We start from the raw sequence: 26,187 nt of genomic DNA, 5'->3' as shown, positions 1-26,187 counted from the left end.
GCTCTCATCTACCTCCTTTCTCAGGCTCTCCATGAACCCCAGGCCCTGACCCAGGCCATGTTCCCATGAGGCGTTGCCCTACTCACCAGCCCACAGGTGCACCCTCCCTACTGGCTGCCAGCCCCCACCTCCAGTCACCACCACAGGCAGCCTTTGCTGGAACTGGTAACATCTTTTCTGCTGAGCCCAGTTTCTATTTCAGAATCCCTCTCAGTGTTACCCCTACAGTAAGATCCACTGCTGGATCAATGGAGGGGGTATCCCTCCCAAAAGTCAGAGACTGAGGTTCTGAGGACAGGTGCCTACCCCTGCCTGAGGGAATAAGCGGGACAGCCTTTGTAGGAGATTCACAGGTGAACTGTCATCTTCACCTGAAACAGAGGCCTCCCAGGGGCCTGTGTCTGGGCCAGCTGAAGGTCAGAGTCGGGCATGGCTCTTCTCTCTGAAACAAACAAGGTGGTTCGGGTTTCAAAGCCAGGTGGGCATCTGCTCTTGGTGCCAGCTCCCCCGCTTAGGCTCCGAAGGTTAAAGGGCTGAAGGCTGAAGGACGACAGCACTGAGCGGTGCCTGGCATGTCCTGGGTACCCTACCCACTCCCCTCATGTCACCCCTTTAGTACCCCTTGTGAGCCCCACTTTCTGGCCAAATATACTGACTTCTGGGGAAGGACCAATTGGTCTGCAAACATGTTTTTTGCTTGTTCTGTTTTACAAATCCTATTCCCTGGAAGTTCACTAGGTGATCCCCAAAGCATCCATCAGGCAATACTTGAAATACTTCGAGTTCACCAAAGCAATCAGATTCGGGGCAGTGAGGCCCAAGGGCTCCAACCCGGCGCACGGGGTGGCTGGGTCCATGTTGCCAGGCTGCGTGCAGAGACCGCCCATCTCTAACCCACCTCCTGGCTCACCTTCCTTCTCGCCCCACAGGCCCCTCTGGCGCAGCCCGAGTCCCCCACGGCCTCGGCGGGGGAAGACGTGCAGTCCCTGGCCGACTCGCTGGACTCGGACCGCGACTCGGTCTGCAGCAACTCCAACAGCAATAACGGCAAGAACGGCAAGGACAAGGACAAGGAGAAGCAGCGCAAAGAGAAGGACAAGACCCGCGCGGACTCGGTGGCCAACAAGCTGGGCAGCTTCAGCAAGACGCTGGGCATCAAGCTGAAGAAGAACATGGGCGGCCTGGGCGGCCTGGTGCACGGCAAGATGGGGCGCGCCAACTCCGCCAACGGCAAGAACGGCGACGTGCCCGAGCGCGGCAAGGACAAGAAGGCCAAGGCGCGCAAGGGCAGCAAGGAGGAGTCGGGCGCCTCGGCCAGCACGTCGCCCTCGGAGAAGACCACGCCGTCGCCCACGGACAGGGCGGCGGGCGCGTCGCCGGCCGACAAGGGCGGGGGCCCGCGGGGCGACGCCTGGAAGTACAGCACGGACGTGAAGCTGAGCCTCAACATCCTGCGCGCCGCCATGCAGGGCGAGCGCAAGTTCATCTTCGCGGGCCTGCTGCTCACCAGCCACCGGCACCAGTTCCACGAGGAGATGATCGGCTACTACCTGAGCAGCGCGCAGGAGCGCTTCAGCGCCGAGCAGGAGCAGCGGCGCCGCGACGCCGCCACGGCCCCCGCCGCCGCCAAGCGGCCCCCGCGCCGGCCGGACTCCGAGGTTGCGCCGGGCCCCGAGCGCGCCTCGCCGGGCCCGCCGGCCGGGCCGCCCGCGCAGCTGGTGCTCAAGCTCAAGGAGCGGCCGAGCCCGGGCCCCGCGACGGCGGCGGCGGGCGGGCGCGCGGCGCGGGCGGCGGCGGGCGGCGCGGCCTCCCCGGGCCCGGGCGGCGGGGGCGCGCGGCGCGCGGGCGCGGGGGGCCCGGGGCCGGGCCGCAGCCCGCCGGCGCCGGGGCGCCAGAGCGTGATCCACGTGCAGGCGGCGGGCGCGCGGGACGAGGCGTGCGCCCCGGCGGTGGGCGCGCTGCGGCCGTGCGCCACGTACCCGCAGCAGAACCGCTCGCTGTCCTCGCAGAGCTACAGCCCGGCGCGCGCCGCCGCCCTGCGCACGGTCAACACGGTGGAGTCGCTGGCGCGCGCCGCCCCCGGCGCCCTGCCCGGCGCCCCGCCCGGCGCGGCCGAGCCCAAGTCGCAGACCTTCCCCCACGGCTTCGGCGCCGCGCGCGACGGCCTGGAGTTCGCCGACGCCGACGCGCCGGCCGCCTGCTCGAACGGTGAGGGCGGCCGCGGGGCGCCGGGCCCGGCGCAGCGGCGCTGCCAGCGCGAGAACTGCGCCTTCTACGGGCGCGCCGAGACCGAGCACTACTGCTCCTACTGCTACCGCGAGGAGCTGCGCCGGCGGCGCGAGGCGCGCGGGGCCCGGCCGTGAGCGCGCGCCCCCCGAGCCCGCCCGCCCGCCCCCCGCGAGGATGCCCGGCCTCCGTCGGTGTCTTTTTTGACCTGCCCTGGTCCACCGGGAGGCCGGCGACGCCGCTGTCAGTGCCGTGGACGCGTCTGGCCCCACGTTCCTCATGGTGCCTGAACCTCCCACTGACGCCACTCAGGTAGTAGACGGATAGGAGACAAGTCATACTGTTGGCAGTGGGCGTGCTCGCTCGCGTCCGCCTCGCCCCCGTGGAAACTCCATAGCCATTGCAAGAGTATTTTTGTTCCTCGATACGAGAAATAAAGGAATTTGCCGCCCCTTGTTTTTAGAAGGGAGTGTTTTACATGCCTTCTTTTTAGTTTTCTTTTTGCTCTTCTTCCTCACCCAGCGATGACCTCTGCCAGGCGGCGGGCACCTGTGCGCGATCGGGTCCACCCAGGGTCTAGTGCCAAGGCGCGGCGGGGAGCCGGAGGGGGCCCTGGCTCCAGGCGCCCCTCCTCGGTTCCCCGCTGCCGGCAGGAGGCCGGGCGCCCGGCCGGCCGCCGACGCTCCGGTGGTCACTGTGGCCCTCCTCTAGGAATATTCGATCTGGCTTCATCTCATAAGCAAACCTCCTCCCACAGCCCCCGGCTCGAGCACCATCCACACTGCCATCCAAGCCGCGGGCGTGCGCAGAAGGGGCACCGGACCACCTACCTCACGGGGCGCGGTGAGGTGTAGCGATCGCTCCCGGTGCCGGGCAGCTCAGGTGACAGGAGCTTTCCAAAGATACCTTGGGTCCGAAAAGCGAGGTTCTGGACTCACTCTCTGAAGCTGCCCGCAGGCGAGCAGAAATGACGACCTGCTCACATTTCTCCTTTTGAAGACGCTTCCACACTGAACTGTCCCCCGAGGGCCCCCCGGGAAGTGACCGTCGCTGCCCCAGGAGACAGGCCAGGAGTTGACCCTTTGGGGGTCGCTGTGGGAGCCCCCAGCTGGCTGCTTGGCACCGGCCTGGGCCTCTTGCCAAGAGGAAGGGGCTGCTGCGGGGCAGGGGAAGGAAGTCCACCCCCCACCTCCTATATCTGGGTTCTGCATCTATCTGGGTTCAGCCAGGCCCGGGGCGCCTTCCACTGGGCAGGGAAAGCCCCGCCTGTGGCTCCATAACACATGGAGGGGCAGCCCCACCCCTGAGCCGTCCCTTTTTTGGTGCCTCCTACATTTCTTGAGGAAAAATAAAAATGTGTCCTTAGCTACCCCGTTCTGAGCAGCAATATGCAGCCTCTTCCTTCCAAGATTACCTCTGGAGAATGCTGTTCCTGGCCAAGGACACCGAGGAGCGAAACCTGCCTCACTAAGGAGAGATCTCATTCCAAGAAACACAGATAAGATGGGGAAAATCCTCACTAGCAAAGGAATCCTCTAAAACCCGCGAGCGCCTTGGCATAGCCGCTAACATGAAGAAAGGAGAAGGCACCCAGCTTGGCTGTGAGTCTATCCTCAGAAAATGCAGGGGGTCGTCCGCCTCTTCATTGGAGCCAGCTTCTCCTTCTACAGAAAGGATGCTTCCCCCTGACATAAAGAGCAGCAAAAAAAAAAAAATAAATAAAAATAAATAACAACAACAACAAACCAACAACAAACACAAAACAGGAAAGGGATTTTTGTTTTTACTTGTTTGAAGAATTATAATAAACTAATTTGAGTATCTCCTGTGAGTAATCCTTTTTGTTTTTACTTCTTCCACAGCACGTGGAGTTTTCCGTAATTTCTTCAAGTTTTGCATAAGTGGTTCCTTAAATCAAAATTATTTATTAAATAGAATCTTTCAGAAAAATTTTTGAAAGTTTTACTTTTCACGCTGAATGATACTTTCAAGGTGTGGGAATTACTAATGTCCACGTCCCTCATGTTACTGGGGTTTCTTTTGTTACTCGGGGTGGGAAAAAAAGTAGTTTTTTAAAAATCTCTCACCGAGAGGGTTTGTGGCAGCTTTTTGGACTGATTCTTCATGTCATGCTGAGCAACTGCTTTGCCATCCAGCACCGTGAGGTCGCAGGAGGTGCTGCTTCAGGTGTAGACACTCCACACTCTCCTCACACCTAGAAGGTTGAGACCACCGCGCTGGGAAGCACTCACGTGTGCAAATCAGAAACCAAACTCCTAGGCACAGAAGTTAAGGATGCATAGAATGGTGTTTGTTTTTAAATTTTCTAATGTCAAAACAGCCAACCAGAAATGTCCCAAATGGGCTATGCAAATACTTCATCTTTCTCATGGTTTCTGCAAGGTTGCGGGGGGTGGGGGCTTTGGGGAGGGAAGGCCAACCAAAATTAAAAATGGTCCATTACAGTAGCAAAGGAAAATCCTCAACCTTCAGTGTCATTCACGGGTGTTATCAAAAGACGGTGACCTGTTCTTTCTCCTGAATTTCTCAGTCACCTGCCCTCTCCCCATCTGACAAACGTGCCATGAACAAGCGCCTGAGATCCAGCTACTGGCTACCACGTCGGCTTCTCCAGCCGCATGGAAGACCCCTGGATGGTCACGCGGAGGCTCAATGTGCCAGGTGCCTGTGAGCACCTCCCTGCTCCAGGTTAACGTGGTACCATCCCGTCCGCACCGTTTACAAATAGCCATTCCCTTTGGTGAGAGAACTGGATCATCTCTCCTCCAGGCAGTGTTAATGCAAGAGGCCTCTCATTAGGTGAAATTTACTAGTCCAGTGTCCCAAGGACCCTCCATGTTGTCCAAAACAGCTCTTTAGACTTGGTCTCCCTGACCAGAGATTAGTTTCCCAGATTGAACGGGAACTCGTAGCAGCTGCTGAGCTGTTCGCGTGTGGGCCAAGAGAGCCCCCAATGCAGTTCTAGGACCTGGGAGCCCTTTGTGGATCCTACGGGGAAGTGGGTTTGGGGCATTGGAGTAAAGGAAGAAGGCCAGTCCCAATTCTAGAAAGGCAGTGAACCCCCACCCCAGGGTGCACGTCCTGGACTCAGGTGTCACCGGCCAAACTTCCCTTTCTGGGAAGGTCAAATGTCTCTACTTTTCCAGAAGGACCCCAGAGTCGTCTAACCCAGCAGAGGTTATTATGGTAATTAACTTCACATTTCCTGCACATGCATTACCTGGGTATATGATTTTTTTTAATAATATATTGTTAAAGGAAGGAGTTTTTAAGTGTATTCTGTTTGTAGACTTTATGCTACGTTGTGCTGAAATTTTACAAGCCAAGTTTAAATTGTACTATAGAAATTATTTTTGTATTATTTTCAGAATATGCCACAGAGCAATATTTTGTCCCCTTATATTGTCACGGGGTGTCCCCTTGGAAAGGTGACTTTCGGTGAGAAGGGCTCCACAGTGGGCTCTTGGAGCTTTCTGCTGTTTGTGCAAATATCCTCTGAAAGTGGGAATGTGTCAATGTCTTTTTCGTTCATTGAAAGCCTGATTTCTTTTTCTGTTCATGGATTTTGGTACCGCACCTTTCCTCTTAAATGAACACTTTATATTCATGAAATTGCTGTGGACTTTTTCTTACCTGTGACCACCCACTGCCTCAAGTGGAGTTCCAAAAGATTTGCATCTATTCCTTTACAAAGTTAATGTTTTCCAAAATGATTTCATTTGCTAATTCTGGTAGCTTACTGTCATTTAATTTGGTGACTTGGGATAGAAAAACTCTCTATGAGCCCCCCCCAACTTCTGGGGGTGTCACTCTGTGTGGTGCCCTCCCTGTCCCTGGGCTGGCATCCTTAGCTCTCACCGCCCCCCTTGGTGTCCACAGGCTTATTTTGCAAATGACTCTACTTTGCAAAATGAAACTTAACCTAACAAAACACGTTTCCCATGAGTTAAGAAAAAAGGGCTGTACCTACCGGTGGGATATCTGTGCAAGGGGGAAAAAAGGCTTTGCCAAATCTGTGTGTGTAAGTTCTGTTCTCTGTGCGTCTTTTCTGTTTCCTGAGAGACCTGGAGTAAAAGCTGAAGGCATCTACCGTACGTTTGGGATTTCTTTCTTTATGACGTGATTCCTTTGCCCTCCCCGTGTAGACTTGACAGATTAAGTGCTTTCTCTTTTCCTTTCCCTCAACGCTTCTAACAAATAAGAGGAAAACACCCTTTTGTGGCTGGGCGAGTCCTGCCCCGTTGCTCTTGGGCTGCTGAGGTGTCAGAGTCCCATCCTACCGCCACCTGAGGACAGGCACACGAGAGGCAGGGGCCGGAGGTGGTGGCACCAGGGAGCAGGCCCCCCCTTCCAAAAAGCCTTAAAGGGGTGGCTCTCTGGAGACCTCTGGGCACCACCTTCCCCTTCACGCCTGACTATAAAGAGCTGGCGTGACTCTGCAGCTTTATTCTTATTCAACTCTTGTCCACCCCGGCCCCCACGTGCACGCCTCGGCACTGGTTGTTCTGGCACAGAGGTTCTTTCTGACAGTGCTTCCAGTTGACGTGGGGGTGGCTCCCGGGCAGCTGGTCCTGGAGACCCCCCTGGTCTGCATGTTGTAGAGGGCCCCCCACACTCACCCTAGGAGGCCCCTGAGGCTGCACGGCAGGCTTCCAAGGTGCAATGCTTTGGAAGAATCTCATGAAGGCCCCAAGCAGTGGGCAATATGGTCTGTTCGCAACCACATCTTTCTTCCCCTAAACCAGCCCTTCCTGCCCGCTCCACCTCCAGCGGAAAAGAGAGAGGAAGATGCCGGCATGGCCCTGCAGGTGTAACCGGCCTGTGCGGTTCGTGCAGAATGAAGATGCTTCACTCAACCCAGCTGACTTAAAACGTGCAGAACCAAAGGGACCGCGCAGAAGCCATTCAGCCAAACCACGCTAGCAATATTGCCATTGAGTTTGCAAGTTAATTCATTGAAATTTGCATTTTTGCAAAAAAGAAATCCCATCCACCCTAAGCATGTATATATAAAATGTTGCCCATGGCTTATATTTTTCTATTCCCCCAAGAGACCATCTCAAGAATGCATCCACGTGGGTGTGTATATATGTGTACGTACCACACTCACCTATAGCCGGTTCTTCACCACAAAGAGTACCCCTTGGTTTGAAGAGTATGTTTAGGCTGGATCTGCTCAAGACCAAAGCAACACACGAATGTAGCGAGGCCGGGTCAGCAAAAGCTGCAGCTTGGAGATAGAACCGAGACCCTGGAGGACAGCTGCGAATGAAGAAAAATAACCGGGTCCTGACAAGGACAGCACTTCTCTGACCTTCTCCTCTGTCAGCCTCTCTGTCCCAGAGACGCAGCCCTGCCCGGAGCCTCCCATGTTCAGAGCTCCTCCACTTCTCTCAACAGACTCCCATTCTCATGCCAGCCAGAGCGTTCCCCCTGCGCCACCTGCCAGTCTTTGTTCCAATGTCACCTTTTCTGGGAGTCTTCCCTGACTTCTTACCATGACAACACACCCCACTCTCCTTGTCCTCCCTGTGCCTCTTCCTCTTGTGCACTTATCGCCTTCTGAGCCCTGCACACGGCCTTTGTTCATTCACTTCACCCCGACCTCCTGAGCCCCCACAGAATGTAAGCTCCATGTGGGCAGGACTTTTTGTATGTTAGGCTCAAATCTGTGTCCCTGGTGCCTACAACAGTGCCTGGTATGTGGGAGGCACTGGATCAATATTTGTTGCAGAAAAGAAATTAAATCAGTCATTTGATAGTTATTAAATAGCTTTAAAATAATTGGTTTTAACCTTCATCCAATTCTGATTCCCCTCCTGTCCCTAAATGGAGAATCTGCAGCCTGGGGCAGGTGATGACAAATGTGGCAGTGAGCACAGAGAGCCAACTGCAGCCAGTGTCCCCAGGGCCTAACTCAGTGTTTGCAGCGAATACTCTGGAACAAACTGAAGTGAGGAACAGTTTCCCACTGACCAGCCTCGGAGGTGAGGCACTCCGGGATGGATTCCTGTCACACCCCCACCCAGTGGTCATTATGCACCTGGACCGTGCTCGAGAATTCCTTATAACTGGTCCTTGGGATGCTGTACCCTTCACAGTGTCTGCTGAGAAAGAGTTCTTCCTTCTAGAACAAACCCAGGGAAGAGGTCAACCTGACCTCTAGAAGGACTGCTCTTGTTGACCAACTCAGAATTAGAAGGACCACAGCACCGAGGCCCCCAAGGTCCCCCTTGGTCCCTGGAGGGTGTGGGCTGGAGGGACAGAGCCTTGACGTGCCAGAGCCAAACCATACTCACGCCTGGGCCTGAGCCAGGGCCCGCTAAGGCAGGCTGGCAATCATCCACCAGCGCAGGAGGGCCAGCTCCTCCTCCCAAACACCTACCCCCTTGTGGGGGTGTCTTCGCGACTACCTAACCTTGGGGTTTACTTCTAGGTCCAAATGTGTTTTCCTCTGAGTCGTTGGCAAAATACTGTTACAGGCGTCTTCCGGGACCTTTGTCCTACCGTGGCCTGGTTTAAAAAGGCTTTGCCCATCTCGTGATCCTCTCCCCTGATTTTCACGGTCATTTCTCTGGGTGCCATATTTTAGGGTCCCTCATGAACGAGGGTGTCAGGTCTCCCTCAAAGCACCCCTCCTGCAGCTGCCCAGGTGGCAGTCGGGGACCCACATGTATGTGTTCCTTTGCTTGAATTTCCAAATAAACAGCATCCCTTTCATTGCTGACCTCCCAGGCTGGGGCACGCTCCTGCCAGCGCCCAGGGAGAGAAAGTGAGGGCAGGACACTCTCCTCGGGCCTGTCCCCTTGACCTCTGCAAACCTTCTGAGGCAGGTGCCCGACCATCCTTCCAGCCCTTTGCACACATTCTTCCTGTTGCATGGAATGAAATCCAAACGCTGATTTGGAATCACGATTCAGCCAGTGGGAGTGGGGCAGTTTGTCCCACTAACTTACGACCAAAACTAATAAAATAATCACGAGCACCCCTGGAGAGCATCCACCCCTGGAGCCCCAGAGGGGGAGGCAAATTCCACCTCTGACAACCTGTCACCACTCAACAGGAGGGCAGCCCTGGGCCCTTGGTCATATTAACCAAGGAAATGTCCAAGGCACAAGGAGGCTTCCCTGAGTCTGCACAAGACTGCATCTACAGAGTTTGAATCCCACTCAGCATCCTCTTAGATAATTTGATCTTCTTTTAACTGAGGGAAACATACGTACTTTGTTCCTTCAAGTGTTCATTTGATCTCCCCGGGAACCAGTAACTATTGTTCCTCTTCCCCTTCCCTTTTCATTTCTCTTTCTGTCTTTTTCAGTTTTGTTTTGTTTTGGGGTTTTGTTTTGTTTTGTTTTTGGTTCATTTGACCAACGGCTTTGTTCCCTGATTTACCCAATTACTGTGGACAAAGAAAGGAAATTGCTGAGAAAAAAACAGGCCATAAATCCTGTTACTCTGAGTTGTCCAAAGCCCTTTCTAGCCGCCAGTGTTCCCTCTGATTCAGGACAAATACTCTTTTCATTCCAGCCCACCCTTGGAAGAGCCCCCTTGGAAGAGCTATCTCTGGAGGTTGGGTTGTTACTTTGTAAAGTATTAAAGCACTAAACCAATTTTTGCAATATGTAGTAAATCTTGCTTTCATTTTGGAAAACTTCCAGTAATGACTACTGCACTTTTTATAGAACTGTATTTAACTTCTTTCTTTTATGAAAGATTATTTCAAGTAAAAATAGCCCTGTAATCCGTGTGACACGGCTTCTCCATTACTTGACCCAGAGAGAAGCTTCGATGCCTACTCAATAAAATTAACATGTTTGTAAAGCATTGGTTGGTCCAGTTATTTACCCACCGCTGTGTTCCTTGTAAAATGCTAATGAGGAAAGCGTTATGTCCAGTGGAAGAAGATTCTATCAAGCATCCAAACACAAGAGGTGTTTTTTAAGTGATCTTTCAGTTAGATTGGCTGTAAACCCAAAAATCACAGTGTCGTGACACTTTCAACCTGAATAAAAACAAGAATGCGTGTGTGTGTGTGTGTGCGTGTGTGCGTGTGTGTGTGTGTGTGTGTATTCAGCAGAGGTCGCCATGTCAGCAAGGGGGCGACAGCCAGGCATTCTGGGATGAGAGTGCTTTACCCTGACAATTTTTGGTTTTGTTTTTTGCACATGGAGGAGAGAGATGCAGCCGTGAGAAAAGTGAGACGCCCCCACAGAGGCCGTGTGTGGCCGGGCCACAGCCCTGTCTCGGTCATGACCTTCAGAGTCCCTGGCTTGCGCTGGGTGCCCCGCATGAAGCTGGGGGCCATGACAATAGTGGGGGCCCTTCCTAACCTGAATGTGCACCTTGACTCTCCATGTCAGATGTGTTCTAGAGTATTGGGGTGCAGGAAACATTCCCCCACTCCAGCTGGGTTATTCTGAGGCTGGATAAACAAGCAAATTGCCATCAGACAGATAAGTGGGAGAAACAGACCAAATTGAATGATCTATATGGAGAATTTACATGGCTGTAAATTCTAAAGTGACTAAGGCTGTGGCTCAGCTGGGAATGAGACTGGGGCCTTCGGGCATCAAAGAGCGAAGAGGGTCTCGCAGGAGGAGGGAGTGGCTTTATATGACCAAACCTTGCTTCTCGATATCTGTCCTGCCTTAAGATAGGTTTCTCCAGTAAAAAAGGTATCATTTTGTTTTTTTAATTTTATTTTTATTTACATATTTTTTACATCATTGTTCATTTTTAAATAATGTTTGCTTTTTCTACTGTTATTATTTTCCCTGCAATGTCTCATTTGGTTCCCCTATATTCCTCCTGTAACTGAAACCATCCGATATTTTTTCTTTTTCCTTCTGGCTTATTTCACGGAGCATAATTCCTTCTAGCTCCATCCACGTTGCTGCGAATGGCATGAGTTTATCTCTTTTGATTGCTGAATAATATTCCATGGTGTATATATGCCACATCTTCCTGATCCAGTCATCTATTTTGGGGCATTTGGGTTGTTTCCAGGTTTTACCTATTGTAAATAGTGCTGCTATAAACAGGGGTACAGGTGCTCTTTTGAATCAATGTTTTTGTGTCCTTTGGGTAGATAAAAAGGTATCATTTTGGAAAACAGAAATCACACAGGTCATCTGCACAGAATTTAATATGGGGTCATCTGGTCTGTGGCTCCACCAGCCCAACTGCTCCATCCGGGTCCATGGGGCATGTTGTCAGTGACTCCCTGCGCATGACCCTGCAGCGCGACCCAGTTAGTTTTAAAGATCTGACTGACTTTATGAAAAGGATGAAGTTCATGAATCAGGAGGTATCCCATCTAGCAAGCAGAAAGGCACTGCAAGGAATGGTACAAAACGGAGGTTTTACAGTCAGGAAGAGGGCGGGACAGGGTTATCAGCAAAGGAAAAGAAAGACCATTTCAGGCAAAGCCACTGTTTAGTCCCGTAGGGAGGTCAGAGGCACCCATCGCACAGGGGCTGACCTGACACCCAGACAGGTTGGTTTAAATTGTCACTTTGGGAGAGGGTGAAACTGCAATGAGGTTAGGCATGAAATATGGGGACAGGGAGGGGGGGCTTGGTGTGAATGACTCCACTTGGGACCTGCTGGTTTTTTTTTTTTTTTTGAACACCCTATTGCTGTAAAAATGAAATTCATCAGAAGCAACCCTGCGTGGAATCCTGTCCAGGAGACTGAGGCCTTCTCCAAGTCCGCGAATGGTAGTTCAGGGCAAAAGCACTGCAGGTAGGAACATGTGATTTCAGAATATTCTAGTCCAGTAAGAGAAAATGACTTCTCTCCTTAACAGGAGGGATCCAGGACAAGCAGCTGGCCGCCAGGAGTTTGGCTGGGGATGCCCAGGAACCACATTGGCCCCTGCTGTCCTGTGTCCTTCGGGCTGACGCTGGTGACAGGAAATCCATGAAGATGTCCTCACCACTTCTGTTCCTGAGACCATGGTCCCTTTGTGTGTGGGACGGTCGAGCAGACATCAGGATGGCTGGTGAAAGGGTGGGCTGACCTCACAGAACACACCCTGCTGGGGCCAAACTCTGAGCCCCTCCCCCACTGAGGGCTTGCAACAAGCACAAACACGGGTCACATGCTCTGTGCTTGTCACCATAGACATCTTCCCTTAGGACTGTAGGACTGTACTTCGTTGTCCCCAACCTTTGAAGCCTGTTCTTCCAAGTTCCTGACCATTCCAGCAATGTGTCCCTGCCCATAAGCAGGACACTAATGACATTTGGGGCCAGGTCTTTTTTCCGCAGGGGACTTTCCGATGTGTATTACACCATGTTCAACCGCGCCCTGGCTGAGCTCTGTGCGTGAGCTAGTAGTAGCTCCTTCCACTCACATGTGACACCTGCAGATATTGCCAGGCCTGGCCGAATGTGCCTGAGCCGTGTCAGAGCAGGAGGATCATCCCTTGTGAAGAGCACAGGAGCAGGGAAGTTCTTTGGACTGTTTTTCCCTCCAAAATAGCAATAACCCCCCTGTTCTGCTCAAGCTCTGTCCCCCGGGGGCAATTTCCCTTCCTGCCCATCTTTCAGGACACTCCAGGTTGGAAGCGAAATGCTCTCAGAGCCCTCTCTGAGCTGGAAGCAGCACTGATGGAGAACCATCTGGAAGCAGGCCTCCTTGCCATCTGGTCTCAGGGAACTTCCCCGGGGGGGGGGGGGTGTTGGGGAGGAGGCAGCAAGCAGGAGGACATGTCACAGGGGCCCGCCACCTGCTTACAAGCTGACTTGCGCCGTCTGCTCTGGGTTCTTCGAGTGCAGCCTCTCCCCCAGATGACAGGGGCCTCTGCGGGCGGCCTGGTCAGATCACACGTGTCCCAGCACGTGATGGCAGCTTAGGTCGCGTCTCAGTTGATTTCCTCTGGCTCCCAGAACCTAAACAAAATTCATCTGAATAAACTGAGAGAACTAATTGGCTTTATTAAACGGCTCAGGAGCCAGACAGCATCCATGCAGCAGGAGAAAGGCGCTGCCGGGAGGTGTACAAATAAAAGGGTTTCACAGGCAGAAAGAGGGTGAGGGCCTCCCCTGGTGGCGCAGCGGTTGAGTGCTGGGCTGCAAAGCTGCCTGTGGCCTCTGCAGCGCCGGTTCAATCCCCGGCTGCCGGGCGAGGGGTCTACATGGCGCGTAGACCCCTTCTGCCGTGCCCGCTCCTCCCCTCAGCAGTGTATTTCGTCAGTCTGCCTGTTCTGTTCCCCGCACTGGCTCTGGTGAATTCTCTCACCCTCCTGCGCTACTGACTGTACCCAGTGATTGTGTAAATAAATAAATAAATCTTTAAAAAAAAAAAAAAAAAGAAGGTGAGATGAGGTGATAAGCAAATGTAAAGACCATTTCAGGTGAAGTCACCTCAGAAGTAGGCAGGGGGGTTCCATCATGCAGATGATCTCACTCCACCTGGGGCGACCAGGAAATCCCTGGTCATGACGAGTGGTTACAATTTACACGTTAGGGACAGACTGAAACTGCGGTTAGGTCAGACATGAGGTCTTAGTGGGGCCAGACTTGAGACTCCATTTTGGGCCTGTTTTTTTTTTTTTTTTTAACAAGTCCCTACCAAGACCCTCGAGTGCACCAGGAGTTGTTTCTTAGAAAGGAGAATCTGCATACAAGAGGGCATGTCTTTTTCCCAGCACCCAGGACCTCTGTACCATGATTGCCACCCGCCCTCTCCCCCCTACCCCCCCCCCCCGCATTGCTGTTGGCCACAAACATTTTAGCACCATTGGGTGCTTTAGGGGATGAGGTCCAGGAATCCCACTCACAACTGGTGCCTGATAGACGTGCACATATAGATAGCACATCCAAGGAGCAGGCAGGCTGCCTTTAAAATCCAAAAAGTCTCAGCAAGCATCCATATTTTTAGGTATAGCAATGTGGCTTTCACTTTTTTTGTGGTGTCCTGAAATGCTCCTTATGTTCCAGGCCCAAACCCAAAGCAGTGGGACCTTTGCCCTCCAGGGAAAGAACTCCCCAGACAGCGCAATTGTCATCTGACCTCCCCAAGTCTCCACTTTAACTGCTGGACCACAGTGGTATTTTTAGGTCTCCCCAAATTAGAGACAACTCAGAGCCATGGCTGAGTACAGTTGATCCTTGAGCAACACGAGTTTGAATGACACAGATTCTCTTCTCTGAGAATTTTCTTGTAAACAGACAATGTAAATGCACAACACTGAAGACGGAGGCCCTGAAAAGTATGTTTCACTGACTGTGTTTCTGGTTGACAGCAGTTACTGGTAGTTAAATTTGGGGCAGCCAAAAGTCCTATATGGGGTCTTCACTGCATGGGATAAGTGTCCCTCACCCCTGAGTTGTTGCAGAATCTAGTGCACTCTTGAATCTTCCAAGTATTCTATTCCCTCACTGGCTATATGAGAATAGACATTAAGTTAGGGTCTTTTCTCAAGGAGGCCCCAGCTCATTAACCAAGGGGCTCCATACCTGCTAAGTAGCTCAGATCTACAAATTCAGGGCTGAGCTGGGACTCCACAGTGTGGCTGCTTACAGAAGCAATTTTGACTTTGAGCCTAAAGTATTGTTAATAAATTAATTTCATTGAGGTATATTTTAGGCAAAGCAAAATGCACAAGTATCAAACTTAGAGCTGGGCGAGTTTTGACAAATGATACTCCCAGGTCCCCAGCACCACAATCAAGATACAGAACACCCCATCATGAACAGAGAACCCCCCCACCCATCCCAAGGGGCACCGCCCCTCCCAAACAGCTGGTGTGCACATCACTTTAGACTTCCTCTATCTGTTCTTAAGCTTCATGCACATGGAATCATGGTATGTACTCATTGGCTCTGCATATTTTGAGAGCCAGACATGTTGTGCGGGCATCGGGAGTGTCTCTCTCTTTTCTCGTGCATCCATTCTCCTGTTAATGGCATTCAGGTGGTTTCCCATCTAGGAATGTTCTGAATAAAGATGCTAGAAACTCGCGTCAACATTCATGACATAAGCTTTCATTTCTTCCAGATAAACAACGTAGAGCAAAACTGTTGGATCACAGAATGCATGTGTATTTAACTTTATTCGAAATTTCCAAATGCCAATTAAGTTGGAAGGTACTACAATCCCAAAAGCAGATTGGTTTCACTTACCCGAGACAGGAGCCTCCTCTGTCCTTTTCGTCTGGTGTCCATGCAATACCCCCCAGCACCTTCTAATCACCTCCTCTCACCACCCAGGTGGACATCTGCTGCTGGCACATGGGGTTCTACACAGGAGTTAGGCGCTTGCACTGGAGCACGGGGCTGCCCACACCACCCCCCTCCCAAGCCTATGCTTCTCTTCCCTTACTCAGGCCTCCCTCCTGGCAAACTCACTCTGCCCTCTGCCCTGCCAGCCTCCCGCAGATGCGGCCTCCTCTCCCTTGGTCACCTGGACCCTTATTTATTCTGGGATGACCTTGAGTCCTGTCCTGACCTTGTGTCTGCTCTGTACATGTCAGGTCAAGAGGTCAGACACGGGCCTCCCCAGTGGCACAGCGGTTGAGCGATGGGCTACAAAGCTGCCTGCAGCCTCTGCAGCGCCAGTTCAATCCCCGGCCACCGGGTGAGGGGCCCACATGGCGCGCAGATCTCTCCTGCTGCGCCCACTGCTCCCCTCAGCAGTGTACTTCATCAGTCTGCCTGTTCTGTTCCCCGCTCTGGCTCTGATGAATTCTCTCACCCTCCCGTGCTTCTGACTGTACCCAGTGCTTGTATAAATAAATAAATAAATCTTTAAAAAAAAAAAGAGGTCAGATGCACAGACACAATACAAACGTTGATGCAACTCTACTGGAGAGGTGTTTGGATGTGTGACTGTCACTCATCTGCTTTTGCAGGACCTTTGGCTTTGTTCTTAGTAAAGGTCCTTGAAGATATATTGAAGTTGTTTAAAAAAAAAAAAGACCCATAGGATGATAAGAAAACCCAAAAACCATTTTTTTCTTAGATTTGGTCTTTTTAACTGCATTTTGTTTTCTTCATATTTTATGCCTTAAAAGAAAGAATTCTAAGGATTCCAGGAATCCTTGTGACGGTCTCAAAATGACTGAGATGGATACTAACATTTCCTCTGAATTTGGTACTAATTCTAAATCTGTTGATTAATAACTTTAAAATCCTACGGTAGTAAATATACTCATTCTTGCCTTCACACGTCACCCAATCTGAGACCAAGATTGATTTTCCCCTGCCCCTTCTAGGTAAAAGGGAAATACGCTGCCTGCCAGGAGCTGGACCCACAGAGCAGGGCTTCACTGAAGCTGCTGCCTGCCCGGTGCTGCCCCCTGGTGGTCAGGAACCACGCTGGGTCTGAGGGTGGAGGGAGGAAGGGGGAGGGAGGAGGGGAGGGAGGAAGGGGGAGGGAGGAGGGGGGAGGGAGGAGGGGAAGGAGGGGGAGGGGTGGAGGGAAGAGGAAGGAAGAGAGGAGCAGAGGAAGGGAGGGGAGGAGCAGAGGGGAGGAACAGAGGAGGGGAGGGGAGGAGCAGAGGGGGGAAGGGAGGGGGGAGGAGTGGAGGAGGGAGGGGGAGAGGAGGGAGGACGGAGGAGGGGAAGATAGCAGGAGGGGGAGGAGTGGAGGAGGGAGGAGTGGAGAAGGGAGGAGGGGAGAAGGGAGGAGGAGGAAGGGAGGAGGGGGGCGGGGAGGGGGAGGAGGGAAAGAGGGAGGAGGGAGAAGATAGCAGGAGGGGGAGGAGTGGAGGAGGGGAGCAGGGAGGAGGGGAGGAGGAAGGAGGGGAGGAGGGAGGAGGGGAGGAGGGAATGAGGGAGGAGGGAGAAGATAGCAGGAGGGGAGGAGAGGAGGAGGAAGGAGGGGAGAAGGGAGGAGGAGGGAGGGAGGAGGAAAGAGGGAGGAGGGATAAGATAGCAGGAGGGGGAGGAGTGGAGGAGGGGAGGAGGGAGGGGGGAGGAGGAAAGAGGAGGAGGGGGCGGGGAGGAGGAGGAGGGGAGGGAGGAGGAGGAGGAGGGAGGGAGGAGGGGAAGACAGCAGGAGGGGGAGGTTCAGAAAGGAGGGGGAGGGGCTGTAAACTCACTGTCCTTTCAGATGCCCGCTCTTTAGGGTTGAGGAACGCAGGAAAGTCAACCGCAGGATTTTTAATGCTTTATTCCTCTTAGGGGGGAGGGGGTGAATCAGAGAATTGTCTTGCCACAAACCAGCAACCTCCTTCTTTCAACTCTAGTGCTTTGAGCAACTGACTGTAGCTTGAGATTCTGGTGCAGCCCGTGATCCGGGGTCTGAAATCTTCGGCCACTCTGTTTTACCCGACAGTAGTTCAATCAAAGGGTTGGACTTCGCACTTGACACCGTATGAAAAAATAAAGTCCAGCCAGTCTAGGCCCAGCGGTGGTGCTGGGGAGGCCCCGATCCACACACTGCCCTGCTGGAAAATAGAAGTGAGCGATGACACCACGCACATCCACCTCAAAAGCAACTTTTTCTTTATAAATAATCTTCTCCATTATCTTATTTCTTTTGGTACCTTGTCTTTGAAGATCCTCCTCTAGTGCCTGGAGACAGCCACCCGCAGGAGCATGTCTGTCCAAGAAATGCGCCGTCATCTTCACAAACCGCAGCCTCTGGAGAACAAATGCTTTTCAAGTGCTTTGGACAGTCTCTCGAGCAGGACCGTTTGAGTATTTTTGAAGGCCCCATTCACGATCACCACCTCCCAGGAACGTGAGGGCCTCTTCCCATTGTTAATGTGCGTGACTGTTTCCTGCCCGTTGTTGTGATTCTGGGAGCTGTGCGGCAGGTTCTTCACGATGTGGGCTCAGTGTCCCCAACAGGGTCAGATGGACTTTTTCTCAAAAGGCCCAGAGGAGGCCTCTGGCCACCTGGGTCCAGGAGCTGGAGGTCAGTCAAGGCCTTGTGAGCCAGAGTGGATCCGGCACAATGGCTTCAAGATGGGGATTGTTCAAGGTTGGGAGCAGCAGTGGCCCTGGAAGCCAATGGGGAGCACTCAGCCTTACCTGGGTCCTCTGCCCTCCCCTCATGGAAGAGATCATCCTGTCCTAAGCTTCTGCCCTTTCCCTAATAAAAGAAGCAATTACTGCTCTTCTGTGACCTAGAAGAACACAGTTGGGGGTTCTCATTCAGTTCTAGCTTCATCAGTAAACACATTCGCTCTAAGAATCTCCTCTTTATTTCAGGGGAAAGATGAAGTCACCTCCTCCTTGCCCAGCATGTGCAGTCTCCCCTCTGTTCTTGATGCCCTAGGTCCCCAAATGCAGAATAAATATTCCTGGTCCGCTCCATTATGCTTTATAACTTACAATGTCAATTGCCTTTCCTTGGCTAACCTGTCTGACTCTGTTTTGATGACTCAGCCAGCCCAGGAAGAACCCAGAGGACATGGAGGACTTCTTTTGTGCCCTGTGAGTGTGTGGAGGCCACCAGGCTTCCAGTGCTGGAGAGGGGACAGGGATGGACAGCAGGGTAGAGATGGCAGAGGGGAGGAGCCAACCCTCCGCCTGTCCCAGTTGTCACCTGTCTGTGAGGCCGGCACAGGTGACACCCCTGCTCACTCATGGAGAGAGCGCATCCCCACCTGCATGCAGCCTGCAGCCTCCGCAGGAAGGAGAAGCAAGCTAGGGCACCAGACTTCTTGGCTGAACAAGGGGTGTGTGTGTGTGTGTGTGTGTGTGTGTGCACGCACGTGTGTGTGTGCACAAGCATTTTTCTGTATTACGTGTGCCTGTGTGTTGGCACCTATGTGTGCATCTCTGTACACCTCTCTGTGTCTGTGTGTCCATATCTGTATGTCCGTGGGTGTGTGCTACTGTATGTCTGTAAGTACCGGTGTGTGTGTGTCTGTGCCTGTGTATTTGCATCCATCTGTAAGTGTCTATGTGTCTGTGAGTGTCTGTATGTATCCTTGTACCTGTGTGTGCGTCCCCGTGCGTCTGTGCCTGGCGGTGTGTCTGCATCTGTGACGGTGTTTCTGTGTCTGTGGGTTTCCATGTGCACATCTCTGAGCCAGGCGGCGTGGGACACGTAGGTGCCCCTGGCATCTGTGCCTCCAGGAGACCAGGATGGAGAAACAGGCCAACTCTGCAGCCACTCAGTTGCAAGAGGAGATCCTCACAGCGCCCTTCTCTTCCTGGGAGGCACTCTGAGAGGGGTTTCTTTAAGTCAATATTGTTTTAAAATGAACAATGATGTAAAATAAATAAATAAATACAAATGAGAGATTTATTAAAAAAAAGTCTTAGGTTGCCGGTGTCTCCACATGCAGCTGCCTGTGAGCCTCAGGGCGCAGGAGCAGACTGGAGGGTCTGGAGTGAGTTGCCCTCAGCTCCAGCCCAGACAGCTTCTCGGGCCAAGGCTGCCGCTGGTCCAGCCATGCAGAGCAGAGTCTGGGTTTGTCTGGAACTCCCATAAATAAACAGGAAATTCCCCAGCGGCTCATGAAAATGACTCCATAGTAGAGTGAAATGGATCGTCTTCAGGAGAAACAGGATTCGTAGCTCACACTTTGCTCCCAGGCCCACTTTTTCCCAAAGAGACATTTTTATGAAGTTATGAATGAATGTTAAACACACGTGATAGAAGGACATGGAAAGCAGCTATTAAAGGGATGGAATCCTGATTTTGTTAAAACAATGCTGCAGGGCTCTAGGGTCCAGACACCCCAGGGCAGCAGCACTGTGTGCAGGTGCCCTGGCATGTGCCGGCATGGATGGGGGTGCCTAGGGGGTTTCATGCACATGGGCGCTTATGCACAGACACGTTGATCCAGAGAATCTTGCTGCAGCTCCAAACACACAGACCATTGTTAAGAACGGATGAAGTACTTCAATTGTCCCCTGTTTGGGGGGCGTTAGGTGTTTCCCAGTTACGGTTACCAGAACAGCTTTGCCATTTGTCTTCACTCAGTGGTGAGCACGTTTGCAGGATGAGTCTACAGGTGCAATCACTAAGCCACCTATGTGCAAACACACACTGAGTGAGGCTGCTGGTGTCCTGGAGAGCAGAGTGGGCAGAGCCAAGAGGGGCCTGACACAAGTCACAGGCCACCCACCTGAGCCACACGCCACTGGGGCAGCAGAGGAACAGGGCCAGCAAGCTTCAAACATCGCCCTAGGGGTAGAGGTAAGTGGCAGGGCCAGGCACGGGAAGGGGAGAGGGTAGGAGACCTGGGAAGACAGTACCCAGGTGAAGCGGCCTTGATTCCCAGCAAGTTTGCTTCTCCATGGTCAAGCTGTGGAGACCAGATGGGGCACTGAACCCATCTCCCTGCTATTGATGAGTGCATGGGGAGAATCTACTCCAGGATTCAGAGCAGGAACAAAGAATCTGCATTTGCCTGCACTTACGAAAGCAGCACAGATGTGAGGCATGGCTCAAGTAGGATTTCTGCACCTCCGTCATTTTCTCCTCAAGTTCCGGTCCTTTCTTCTCAAACTCGATCCCATAACCTACCCTGCCTCTGGGTCTCATGTTCCTGACTCCTGCCTGGGCCAATTTTACAGGGGGCTACCATGACTGAGATTGCTAGGCCTTGGGCGGTCTGTGGCCTGCCTGCAGAGCAGGAGGGGAGCTGAGGCCTCCGTCGGGGCAGGCCCCAGAGGCCTTCTGCTGCTGCAGGGGGTGGTCTGCTCCCAGCGACTCTAGCTGACGACCGCCTGCCTCCACTCCCGTAGTCGCTGCGGAGTCTGTTGGCAGGCACAGGCCCAGCCTGAGCCCCATCTGAAGCTAGTGGGCTCAGGCCCTGTGTAGGCGAGCAGACGTCTGGCGTGGGCCCAGGTGCTGTCTTCATCCAGGCTGTCTGGAAGTCGCTTACGAAGAACACAGTGAAGACTTCGCAAACTCGCTTCTGATGCTAAGGCTCTGAAACTTCTTCAGAACATCGGTCTCTGTTGTACAGTGGAAAGTGAGAGAATTGTTCAGATGAACAATACGTTCTTTTAAAATTTAAATACAATCAGTTATAACAGCATGTTCTCCAACCATGATGCGGACTAGAAATCGATACCAAGAACACAACGGGAAATCTATAAACAGTGAAATTAAATGATACACTTCTAAATCATTTATGCATCGAAGAGGAAGTCACAAAGGAAAATTGAAAATATATAGAACTTAATAAAGACTATGATAGTTAATTTTCTGTGTCAACTTGGCTATGGGAGGCCCGTATGTCTAGTTAAATGTTATTCCTGGGTGTGTGAGGGTGATTCTAGAAGAGATGAGCACTTGAATTGGGACCCTGAGTAAAGCAGATGTGTACCCCAATGTGGGTGGACATTCTCCAATTTGGTGTGGTCTGAATAGAACAAAAAGGTGGGTTGGTTCTCTGCTCAATGCTTGCTTGACTGGGGCGACAATCTTTTCCTGTCCTCAGGGCTCCTGGTTCTCAGACCTGCACTGAAGCTTTTGGGTCTTTGACCTATACCACCAACTTACCACCAAATACCTCTATCACAGGGTATAAACTACTAGTTGGCCCCTAAAAAACAATAGCCAACTCCATGCTGCTTATGAGACACACATAAAACAGACTGAGGCTTGGACCGAGATTCATGAAAGCAAGGACTAGAGACCATGTCCCCATCGCAGAATCAAGCCCTGCCCCATCCCGTGGCCTAAGCGTGCGAGGCAGTCGGATTGTCTGTTAATGAAAGCAAAGGGGAAAGCAAAGGGACGAGTAAAATGTGCTGGGCACGCCGATAAGCAAGTGAAAAAAAAAATGCAGATGTCAAAATTTTATTTAAATTATAGAAAAGAGACTCCAAAATCAAAAGCATTAAAACAGGACAAAGAAGACCATTTTATGTTGCTAGAGGATATAAATCATGACATGATAACTGGGTCATCCTTCTTACTTGTTTGTTATATTAAAATGAGTGAAAAATAAAAGTTTAAAAACAGGAAGAGAAAATAACAAAAGTGCTGTGGTCATAGAAACTTCTCCCTAACTCTCATGCTTGACAGAGGCAATATGTTAATGAGTAAGAAGAATATGAGACCTTGAGGACCAACAGCCATGCTGCTGATTTATTTTTTTTTAAGATTTATTTATTTATTTATGTATACAAGCACTGGAGACAGTCAGAAGCACGGGAGCGTGAGAGGATTCACCAGAGCCAGAGGGGAGAGCAGAGCAGGCAGACTGACGAAGTACACCGCTGAGGGGAGCAGACGGTGGCAGGAGAGGTCTGTACGCCATGTGGGACCCTCACCCGGCGGCTGGGGATCGAACCGGCGCTGCAGAGGCTGCATATGCTGCTGATTTAACCGATACTGGGGATGAAGTCAACACCCCACCCCCAGCACAGAAAATAGTTTTTAATGGAGAAGTCTATTTTGAGAGCCAGGATTCTTGGAGGGGTGGGGAGCTGGTGAGTGGGTGGGGTAGAGGAACACTGGGGATGCTCCCTCTTGGGTTCCCTGGACTGGATTTAAGTTCCTGGAACTGAGAGCAAGGGCTGGAGTTCAGGGGGAAAAGAGGGTTTTGAGCAATCTCGAAAATTTCTGGGCCATGGGGTGAAAGCCAGAGGTCAGCAAAGCATTGAGGAGAAAGACTCAGAGCCAGATTGGAGCAGCAGGGAGCTCTGCTGGGTGACAGCTGTGACTTAGGGCACGTGACCACCGGTCTTTCTCCTGCTGCTGAAAGACAGGCCATATTCTTAGGGTGTCTGTACCCTTGGGGTGGGATGGGGGTGGGGGAACAGGGTGTAATCATGTCTTCATACTTTGGGTATATTATTTGTGGTCATAATCTAGAGAACTGTGAGTCATATCTGCTTCAAATTTTGTATAAAAACTGACCACTTTCCTTCCCAACATTCAAGAGATATTTATAAACACTGATTATGTATTGGGCCAAGGGACAACCTCGATAAATACCAAAGAGCCGAAAGTGGATTGAGGTTCTAAAATCTCATGCAACATAGGTTAACAACATAGGTTAACAACTACAGTTTAAATTTTAAACACACTGTGTAAATCATATCTCAATTTTAAAAATCTAATCACTTGAAAGTTAAACATAAAAAACTTTCTCCCAAGTGAATGTCAGGTCACAGAAGAAATCAAAACTAGTCCACTGATGGAGGATTAGATCAAGAAGACGTGGCAGAGGCATATAATGGAATGCTAATCAGCTATAAGGAAAGGTGAAATGTTATGGCTTGCAACAAACAGAAGGAACATGAGGAGCCCTGCCAAAGTGGTGTAAACCAGGAAGATAAAGATAAATGTTGGATAATTTCACATATAGGAGTGATATAAGGAAATGAAGCAGATAAACAAATATAGCAACATAATTATAAACTAGCAGACACTTATAACCAAACTGAGATTTCTGAGGTTAAGAAGGAGGAAGATGCAGGCCATGAGGGCATAAACAATGGGAGGAGGGAGGAATAGAAAAGATAGATAGACAGACAGATGGGGGGGGAGTCAGACCTCTTCTCTTTTTTTTTTTTTTTTAAGATTTATTTTATTTATTTATACAAGCACTGGGTACAGTCAGAAGTGCGGGAGGGTGAGAGATTTCACCAGAGCCAGAGCGGGGAGCAGAACAGGCAGACTGATGAAGGACACTGCTGAGGGGAGCAGCGGGCGGCAGGAGAGGTCTGCGTGCCATGTGGGACCCTCTCCGACGGGGATTGAACCGGCACTGCAGAAGCTGCGGGCAGCCTCACAGCCCAGCGCTCAACTGCTGTGCCACCAGGGAGGCCCCCAAAAGTCAAACTTCTTTACATAAACAGAAAAAGATGAATAAACTGCTCCCAAAATGTATCAGACATAGCTTAACCTGTTTTCATTATTCAGCAAGAAGGAATGACTTTAAATGAGTAGGCAACATAAATATGAAAGAAAAGAAATAAAATGTGAGGACTGTGTTTGAAAAGGCACACAAGCAAATGAATTGTTAATGGAAGAAAAAAAAAAAGTGAGTCATCAAATGAAGAAACCCGGTGAAGAAACCCGGTCCTTGCAGGTCACAAAATGGGGGGACTGGAATTCCCCTCCCAATTGTTGACACCCAGCTGCCTCTCTGAGCCTCATCACTTCTCCCATCTGCTGGGAACCAGCTGGGATCATCCGAGGGTGAGTGAAAATCAGGACCCTACCCTGGCCCCGCTGGAGAGGCAGCGAGAGCACTGAGCTTCAGGATCCCACTCCGAGCCAGGCTGGGTGAATCTGGGCAAACTTTCTGTCCTGGGAAAACCCTTCCCCAGGTAGCACTTGGGATCTTTGAAACTGTTCTCCCTACTGAGCTGCCCGACCCCCACCCCCAACTGCAGATTCATGAGCAACATAAACGTCACTGTTAAGCCATTTAGATGAAACTGAACAGCAGCAAGTTCAAACCTCCTGCTCCCTGAGGCTGGTGGCTTAGCCTGACTTGTTACACTTCAATTGAAAAGGTGTTGGGGTAGTCATTTACACCCCTGGAGTGGTCAGGATAGAGCTAGTGTCTGCGAAGTAGTTGATCAAGTGCCTGGCACCCAGTAGGAGCTCAAGCAGTCGGCCCTAGTTGCCATCCTCATCATCACCAGCTTCTGCCCCATGACCGGTTCACAAATGGTATCAGCTGTGAAGTAACTGCACCGTCGCTGTTACCACTGAAGATATCAAGAACTTTCTGAGGTCAGCTATTCCCCGGACAGTGTCCTGGTTTTTCTCTCATTCGTGAACATCTTTTTATTATGAAAGGTTCTTTGCAAACTGGCCTCCAGATAGCTCCCAGGTTTCAAAATAGGTTCTGGGTAAAGCAAGGCCAGTGCATCTTGGGAGGAGCAGACAGAGGACAGACAGACCCGAGAGCTTGGGGCAGGCTTTTGTCAGTCTGTCAGGCCACAGGCACCGCCCTCCCTGGCAGGTCACCTTGACCTCAGCCACGCTCGCTCTGACTAGAGCTTTCTGCTTGGTCCACAGGGGCGGTTCCCTGGACTGCAAACAGCTGACTGGGTCACTGCGGGCCACCAGTTCCTACCACATCTGCCACGGGGCGGGGGGTGGGGGGAATGGAGGGCCCCAGAGAGGGTTCAGTATGTCTCCGGGTGTTCCCAGGCTCCCTCCCAGAGACGGGGGTGGACCGGAAGGCGTCAGCCTGGTCCCATGTGAGGCAGCCCTGGAAGCCAGGACTACTGGGGGTCCACACTTCTGGCTCTGGGCCAGAAGGGAGCCTGCACTGTGCACTTCCCCCACCCCAGCTAGTTCCCCCAAGAGTTGTGTGTCAGACTCAGCAGCTTGCTGCAAGCTTGAAGCAGCAGAGTCCCTGTAGCCTAGGTGGGTCTGGGCAGGCCTGGGCTCCAGCAGGGTGACCGCTAGGTCTTCCATCACAGTTGGAATCACCTGGGGCAGAACAAAGGCACCCAACAGCCACCTGGAGCTGCAGTCGCCCTGGACACGCCTCTCAGAACAGCTCCACATCCTCCGCGGACAGCTCTGGGTAAAGGAGCACAACGTCCTTGCTCGCCCACCCCTCCCACCTGGCTGTGCCCTCACTGTGTCTGGGGGTGGGAAGGGCCTCCCCAACCTGCAGGTGCTGGGTGGATAGATAGAAGCACCACCCTGCCTCGGAGCGGGAAAGGGAGCAGCCAGGCTGGCTGCAGCCAACTGTTATCACTACCACACCCACATTTAGAGGAAACTGGAGCACTCAGAGGGGCAGAGGGGGCACCACGTGGACCCCTGTCCTTGGAGGTATAACTTCGAGTTCCTCTACCCTCAACCCCCAAAACACATCACCCCTAGAAAGCCCAGAGCCCAGAGTTGCTCTCATAGGCACTTCCACCGTGTGTGTGTGTGTGTGTGTGTGTGTGTGTGTGTGTGGGGTGGGGTGAGGCGGGGGAGGGGTCCCTTTGGGGTCAATGTGCTCCTGAGCACAAATGTATGGGAATGGGACTTGGGGTGGATTGGGTCCCCCTCAAAATCTGTTCCTTCCTTTTCATTGTTGGTCAATCTTCA

At 52.0% G+C, this 26,187-nt stretch overlaps 1 protein-coding gene across 4 annotated transcripts in view; it reads left to right on the top strand.

Annotated features, from left to right (window-relative positions):
* OTUD7A (OTU deubiquitinase 7A) overlaps nt 1–2,363 on the top strand; it is a 165,473-nt gene extending 163,110 nt beyond the window's left edge. For all 4 annotated transcript variants that reach the window (XM_054694795.1, XM_054694794.1, XM_037510107.1 and 1 more), the window contains one exon: nt 930–2,363. In XM_054694795.1, coding sequence (XP_054550770.1) covers nt 930–2,363 — 1,434 coding nt within the window. The remainder of the gene's footprint in view (nt 1–929) is intronic.
* Nucleotides 2,364–26,187: the final 23,824 nt, after the last annotated feature.

Source organism: Talpa occidentalis, unplaced genomic scaffold (genome assembly GCF_014898055.3).
Source record: "Talpa occidentalis isolate TD23 unplaced genomic scaffold, MPIMG_talOcc4v2.1 talOcc4.14, whole genome shotgun sequence".
In the NCBI taxonomy this organism is placed as follows: domain Eukaryota; kingdom Metazoa; phylum Chordata; class Mammalia; order Eulipotyphla; family Talpidae; genus Talpa; species Talpa occidentalis.
This window is presented reverse-complemented; position numbering and strand designations above follow the sequence as displayed.